This window comes from Empidonax traillii, unplaced genomic scaffold, assembly GCF_003031625.1.
Source record: "Empidonax traillii isolate 1590-97213 ecotype Southwest subspecies unplaced genomic scaffold, ASM303162v1 scaffold5735:size7294, whole genome shotgun sequence".
Classification (NCBI taxonomy): domain Eukaryota; kingdom Metazoa; phylum Chordata; class Aves; order Passeriformes; family Tyrannidae; genus Empidonax; species Empidonax traillii.
Window position 1 is genome coordinate 1 of NW_020960928.1, and position 7,294 is coordinate 7,294.

General features: G+C 57.7%; 1 protein-coding gene across 1 annotated transcript; it reads left to right on the top strand.

The window, feature by feature from the left end:
• The first annotated feature begins 101 nt into the window (after positions 1-101).
• Positions 102-6,374, top strand: LOC114073226 (elongator complex protein 6-like). Its single transcript, XM_027911016.1, has 5 exons — positions 102-179; positions 2,310-2,440; positions 3,156-3,348; positions 5,291-5,437; positions 5,945-6,374. Exons 1-5 carry the CDS (start codon positions 135-137, stop codon positions 6,071-6,073), a joined length of 645 nt encoding a protein of 214 aa, XP_027766817.1. The 5' UTR covers positions 102-134; the 3' UTR covers positions 6,074-6,374.
• The last annotated feature ends 920 nt before the right edge of the window (positions 6,375-7,294 follow it).

Consider the following 7,294-nt stretch of genomic DNA (forward strand, 5'->3'; position numbering starts at 1 on the left):
CTGACGTGTTAGCCAAATGCAGGGACATATGAAAAAGCTCTCCTGGCTTTTTGTGCCCGTGTCCTCTTTTCCTGAGGGTTTGCGCTTCATTTTCAGGGACAGTCAATGTTTTTTGCCATGACCTTGCAGAGAACATGCTGGGCCGTAGCTGGACTAACAACACCAGGGCGCTTTGCCAGGTTGGTGTTCCCACCCTCGTTTGGACAAAGTTTGTTGTGTTTTAAAGGACAAACAGACTTGTCCTCATTTGGTCTTCCTCTGGCCTGTCCCTGTTCCCTGCTCCAGCCCCTCAGCCGGGGGACGTGGCCTGGCCTGGTCACTGATGGCCACACTTGGTCCCACAGCTGTGTTTGCTGGTGGAGCTCATTCCTGCTGCTCACACACTCCGTTCCTTGCTCCCTCCAAATATTTTAACTTTCCCGTATGGAATGGCCAGTGGAGAGTGGCGGTTCTGGTCTGAGGGGACATCCTGGGCCCCAGGCAGCTCCTCAGAGGGATGGGAACAGCCAAGCTGTGCTGCAGAGCCATTCCCGCTGGATCGATAGCTGGCAGCATGCCAGGGATGATGCGCTGTGCTCTGGTGGCAGTGGGGCAGGGACACAGGGCAGGCTCTGGGGCTGGGTGAGTGCTGGGCAGCACTGTGTGTCCTGTGTGCACCCAGGAAGGTGCCACTGGCCACGTGGAGCACTCTGCCCACCATCTCCAAACTGTCCTGTCTGCTGCTCCCTGGGACACAGGCACAGCTGGCTGTGGCAGGGCTCTGCAGGGAGTGAGCCCAGGTCTCTCTGGGACCTGGTTCTGCACCTGGAAAATGAGGCTGGCCTTGCTGTGTCCGTGTCGTGGCACCAGGAGGATGGAATTCCTGGTCTGACACACAGACACCCTGTCCCTTCCCTGCCAGCCAGGCAGGCCCCCTTGGCACAGCACTGAGCTCCCCTCCACAGAGGGGACACTGCTTTCCTGCTGGAGTCCAGAGAGCTGGTGTGTGCGGGAGGAAATGGCTGAAGCAAAGGCAAAATCTCCTGCTGAGTTATGAATAGTGAATTTAGTCAAGGCATTTCAGCAGGTTCCCAGTCCTGTGGACTCCAAAAATGCCCGGGGGAGTGAGGTTTGGGAGGCTGCTGTGCAGCCCAGCCCTGCTTTATGGCACGGCAGGTATTTATTTGCCAGCCATTCCCTGCTCCTCACCTGCCACATAAAGCTGTTTCTGTCCTTGGCTAGAAAGTTTTCCACTGGGTGTGCTTGGAATTGCCCAATAATGCTGATAGTTTGAAATTATTTCTGGGGGGAGGTGTTGAAAAAAATCTATTGCTTTACAGAGGGAGTTTGGAGGGGAAAGGAACGTTCAGGCACACATTCCTTCCCAGCTGAGTAAAAGGAAAATAGGGTAAACCTTCTTCCCAGGTAGCAGGATTCACTGGACTGGGAGTCCAAGCAGCTTCCATTCAAAGCAGGATGAGATGCCAGCAGGCAGGAGTTTGATCAGGCCTCAGATTATTCTGAATATCAGTGTACAAAGTGATAGTGCTGCAAAGCTGAGTCTGGCAAGTTAATTGTGGAGTAGTTTGTGTTGGAAGGGACCTGAAAAGGCCACCTAATCCAACCCCCCAGGAAATAGTTGTCCTGCACGTGACCGTGGGATCACACAATAGTTAAGGTTGGAAAAGCCCTCTGAGCCCATCAGGTCCAACCATCCCCCAGCACTGCCAAGGCCACCACTGACCATGTCCCCAAGTGCCACATCCACAGGGCTTTGAAATCCCTCCAGGAGTGGGGACTCCCCCCCTGCCCTGGGCAGCTGTGCCAGGGCTGGACAGCCCTTTTCAGGGAAGAAATATTCCCCAGTATCCAACCTAAACGTCCCCTGGCACAACTTGAGGCCCTTTCCTCTCCTCCTGTCCCTGTTCCCTGGGAGCAGAGCCTCTTCACCCCCCAGCTCTCCCCTCCTGTCAGGGAGTTGCAGGGAGCAAGAAAGTCCCTTCTGGCCTTCACCAACCCCAGCTCATGAACTTGGATATAAGGAAGTATTTTTACAGTAAGGGTGGTGAGGCCCTGAGGTTGCCCAGGAGGAGTTCCAGGATGTGTGAGCCCCCAAATCACAGTGGGGTTTTTTTAATCTCCCGGTAAAATACAGGAGAGTGAATGTGCCACCAGTGTGTCACAGAACCACCCGTTTCACCCCTGAAGCACCGGCATTATCAGCACCTTTAGATAAGATTTGATAAAATGGGGCTGCTGCCCCGTGTGGTTCTGTTTGCACCATTTCTCCAGAGCTGTTCACTCAAAACCTGCTGTTTTCCTCTCCCCAGGGAGTCAATCTGACAGCTGCCAAGGAGCGGGGGCAGCTGGTCTTCCTGGAAGGCCTCAAGTCCTGCCTTGACCTGGTGTTTGGGGAGGAGGAGGAGCAGCCAGGGCAGCCCAGTCCTCTGCGGTTCCTGAGGTGAGCTGAGCCCAGCACAGAGCGGTGCTGCCTCCACAGCACCCAGAGCACCACCGGGTGAAGGGGGACACCAGCACCGTCCACACCCCTGTGAGAGTCCTGGCCTGTCCCTCCCTGCTGCCAGAGACGGAGCCTGTTCCCCTCGCCAGCATTTTGGGGGAATTTCTGCCCCATCCACACTGCAGCATGTCACAAGTCTAGAAAAACATTTGTTTTAACACTCAGCGGGTTTGTGGCAAACGAAACTCTGGCTAAGTTGTTTTAATCCTTTTCTTTCATTATTTTGAGTTTTGATCTTATCCGAGGGGACGGTGCTGCTTTATCCGTGCTGGCTTTTGGGTTTATTCCCACTTCACTTTCTCCATGCCCCACGGTAAGCTCAGCAAAAGCAAACCACTTCCCTGGAAGTGTCCCAGGCCAGGCTGGACGGGGCTTGGAGCAGCCTGCTCTAGTGGAAGGTGTCCCTGCCCATGGCAGGGATGGACCTGGATGGGCTTTAAGGTCCCTTCCCATCCAAACCGTTCCATGATCCCTGGAGCCGGGCTGGAGGGTTTCACCACACCCAGGGGTAAAGGAGCAGTGACTGAAGGCAGTGCAGGGCCTGGTGACTGTCACAGCAGTGGGGACAGCAGGGAGGGGACAGGCTGGGTCCCTGTGCTGGGTCAGTGGGTGGGCAGGCGATGCCAGGCCCTGACAGCTCCTTCATCTCTTCCAGCGAGAGCAGCTCTGACCTCCGAGCCCTGTTTGACTTCGTCCACGCATCCCTGAGTGCCCCGGACAGCGGTGCCTGGAAGGGCCCTGTGCTGCTGGTGGATGACCTGAGTGTCCTGCTGAGCCTGGGGGCCACGCCCGTGGCCGTGCTGGACTTCATCCACTACTGCCGTGCGTGCCTGTGCTCCCAGCTGCAGGTACTGCTCCCGTGTGCCTGCGGGCTGAGCCTCCAGGGCAAAGCCTGCCTTTGTTTGCTCTTTCCTCCTGACCAAGGGGAGGCTTTGGAAGGCTTTGGCTGTCCAACAAATTCAGACCGGTGCTCTGGGGTCAGTTTTCAGGGGTTGTGTGAGTCCCTGGAGTACCTGTACAGCTGGATTCCTGCTCTAGAGCCACTCTCAGGAGTCCCTGAGTGCCTGTGCAGGCTACTGCGCAGCTGGATCCCCAGGAGGTGCTGCCCGGAGGAGGGTTCTCGGTGTCCCTGACATGGGAGCAGGGATTCGAGGTGTAAAATAGTGTTTCTTGGAGTTCCTGGCTCTCCAGAAATCCCAACTCACACCCGTGGTGGGGGAAGCAGGGGAGGAAATGGGTTGTGTGAGGGGTTGGTGACTCTCACAGGGGACAGAAACAAGGGTCCCCTTGAAGGGCACCCCAGTCCCTGCTCCCGCCTCCAGTGGGAGCTCCAGTGTGTGCGTGTTGCTCCAGCTGGTTTCCAGGGGGGTGTGATGATGTACAGAGTGATGTGTACAGCCCAGGGATGTGCTGACTCCTGGGAGCACCACAGCCAGAACTGGTTCCAGTCACCTCCGAACTGTGCCACCCGCACTGCAGTGTCCCCTCCTGGGCACTTCTGTGTGGGGAGGGGGGAAGAAGGGGACGGTGTCGGGTGGGATCATCCTGCCCTTCACACGGCGCGGGGTGTTGGGCCGAACGTGCTGACAGGGTTAGATGTTCTGCTTGTGGGGAATATTTACCTCCAAAGCAGCTAAAATAGATGATAAACCATGCTAACACTTTTCTATTTCTGTCTGAGGTGTTCTGAAGCTTTCAAGTACATTTTAACTGACTGAGAATTCCGTGTTATTTTAAGTCCTTGGTGACTTGCATCGGCTGAGCAGAGACTCAGGGGATGGATTTTAATAGAGTGGGTGTGCTGGGGAGCTCTTTGCTCCTTGTCAGAGCTGTGATTGCGTGAGTGAGTGTTGCTGCAGCCCTTTGGCCACCTCTTTATTTACCTGCTCTGAATTCAGTCAGTGCCATCTGCCCAGCCTGACAGACTGGTTTAACCAGACTCTGTCTCTCGTAACAGAGGCTCGAGGTATTTTTAGGCTGCACATTACATGTGTGTGTGTGTGTGTGTGTGTGTGTGTGTGTGTGTGTGTGCACAGTGCACACACAGCAAGCTCTGCCAGAGTTTAGAGGTTGTGCAATCACAGAATGGTTTGAGTTGGAAGGGACCTACAGCCCATCCAGTGCCACCCCCTGCCATGGGCAGGGACACCTTCCACTAGCCCAGGTTGCTCCAACCTGGCCTTGGACACTTCCAGGGATCCAGGGGCAGCCACAGCTTCTCTGGGCAACCTGTGCCAGGGCCTGCCCACCCTCCCAGGGAAGAATCCTTCCCAGTATCCCATCTCTCCCTCCCCTCTGGCAGTGGGAAGCCATTCCCTGTGTCCTGTCCCTCCATGCCTTGTCCCCAGTCCCTCTCCAGCTCTCCTGGAGCCCCTTTAGGCCCTGCCAGGGGCTCTCAGGTCTCCCTGGATCCTTCTCTTCTCCAGTGAACCCCCCCAGCTGTCCCAGCCTGGCTCCAGAGCAGAGGGATCCAGCCCTGGGAGCAGCTCCGGGGCCTCCTCTGGACTCTCTGCAGCAACTCCACGTCCTCCTGCTGCTGTTCCCAGGGCTGGGGCAGCTCTGAGTGGGGCAGAGGGGCAGAATCCCCCCTGCCCTGCTGTGGGGTCAGCCCAGGGCACATGGCCAGGGCATGTCCAGCCTGTCCCAGTGGAGTTCAGCTCAGCCCATACTGGGGATGCCCGAGCAGCTCAGCGAGCACCTCTGTGTGAACTCCTGTGTCCATCTCCCCTTCCTTCCCTGAGGGGTGAGGACCCTGCGGTGGCTCATCCCTGCCTGCTGCTCCCGTTCCAGGGGAATCTTGTGGTGCTGGTTCACAGCAGCGAGGATTCGGAAGACGAGGAGAATGAACTGGTTGTGAACTCCCTGTGCCATCACAGCGACCTGATCCTGTGGGCAGAAGGACTGGCCACCGGCTTCTGCAAGGATGTGCACGGGCAGGTGAGGCACGGGAGGGCACCAGAGGTGGCACTGTCCCTGTCACCTGCAGCACTGCCTGTGGGAGACAGCCCAGGACAGCCTGGGGAAGGACTAATCCTGCGAGCACCGGGATCTGCTGGAACACCCGGGTTCTTAAGGCTGTGACTCCACTTCTGTGGGCATATTTAGAGACATCCTGCCCCACCTGGGGACTCCCAGCCTCTGGAAGCTTTCCAGGGTTTATACAGCAGCTGCAGCACTGGTTTCTTCCACCCCAAGGCAATGGCAGAGGAAAATACCAGTTTCCTGGGAAGTTTCCCCAGGGGGTGGATCTGAGCCTGTCCTGTGGTGATCTCTTCAGGGCTGGGACAGCTCTGGGGTCTCTCTGATCCCTCACTGGGGGCTGCCACTGAAGGGACAGGGACAGCCTGAGGGGTTGGTCATTTTTCAGTGATCCCTTCCCTGCAGGCCAGCCAGAGGCACGGGGGCAGCCAGAGGGCTGATGTTCCTGTTCCTTTCCCTTGGCAGATCAAGATAATCCAGAGGGTGTCCCTGCAGCAGGCGGGGGAGCAGGATGTCGTGCAGATCTACCAGTACAAGATCCAGGACCGGAATGTCACCTTCTTCGCCAGGGGGCTGTCGGCTGCAGTGCTGTGAGGCTGTGACAGCGTGCAGTGAGCCTGGCAATGCCAGACCCTGCCTCCAGCCAGCCTGGCAGCTCCACCAGCACCTTGCAGGAGCAGCACAGCAAACTGAGCTGGGAGGAAGGCTCTGACACACCTGGAAGCGGTGCCAGCACAGGGATCAGCCTGCCCAGGGATGCCACATCCCTGTCCTCCCACCCGGTTCCCAACACGCTCAGGCCAAGAAGAGGAGCAGGAACGTGCAGGAATGGCCCTTGGAGCGTGTGAGCACAGGCAGGGGGGATGCCCCGTGGGCTGGGTGTGCCTCACCTTTTCCGGTGCCCTCTGCTCCTGCTGGCAGGCAGCAGCAGACACAGCAGGCGGGGCAGGGATGGGGCAATGCTCTCCTTGTCCCAGCTCTGGCTGGGGGAGAGCTGCTCGATTCCAGCTTCCACAGGGGGTGAATCCACAGCTCCACGTGCAGCCCCTCGCTGCAGTGGGACCTGCATGTTGCCTTGAGTGGCTGATCCCTTGTGCTTCCCGAGCTCATCCTTGGCTTTGGGGCTGGATAAACCCCTGTCTGTGAGGCTCTGTCTCAGCCGCTGCTCCTCCGTCCCAAATCCTGACCAGCACTTACATGACCTGCCTGTACTGAAGCATTTTTTTGGGGATAATAATCCCTAATTTGAATGAGATAAGAGTACAGTGACAAAGTAACCCTGGATTTCCGTGCGGGAACCACTCCCCACCAGCTTCTGGGCAGGGGGCAGGATTGGGCACCTGCCAAGCCTGGATGAAGAGAGGGCTGTGGGTCCCCTCCCTCCCCATGGCTGTGAGGGCAATCCCAGGAATAGAGCTCAGGCCTGGAGGTCTCTCTGCAGATGCTCAGCTGGGATCTCCTGTGGGAGAGAAACAGCCTCCCACATGCTTGTGAGAGACAAGTGACCTGCCAGGTCCTTGCAGCTCCAGAGCTGGGTAACAACTCCAGTGGAACACATTCCTGCATTTTCCGTGGAGACTCAGTGCCCCAGCGTGCTGCAGGCTTGGAATGGTCCCTTTGGCTGGAGTTTGGGAAGCCCTGGCTGACTGACGGCAGTCCAGGGAACTGGGGAGAGCAACAAGGCCCTGCATGTGCTGTAGGATCACACGTGCCGTGGGCCTGTCCGTGCTCCGCCGTGGAAATGGCAGTGCCAGGGCTGCTGCTGCCAGCCCAGCGTGGTGACAGGGCCCAGGGGACAATGCACCACCACAGTCT

Bases quoted from the DNA above. Each gene is read 5' to 3' on its own strand.
- LOC114073226 (XM_027911016.1), top strand. From the start codon at position 135: ATGCTGGGCCGTAGCTGGACTAACAACACCAGGGCGCTTTGCCAG. The intron at 3,349-5,290 runs GTACTGCTCCCG...CTCCCGTTCCAG, and splicing joins GCCTGTGCTCCCAGCTGCAG to GGGAATCTTGTGGTGCTGGT. The intron at 5,438-5,944 runs GTGAGGCACGGG...TTCCCTTGGCAG, and splicing joins GCAAGGATGTGCACGGGCAG to ATCAAGATAATCCAGAGGGT.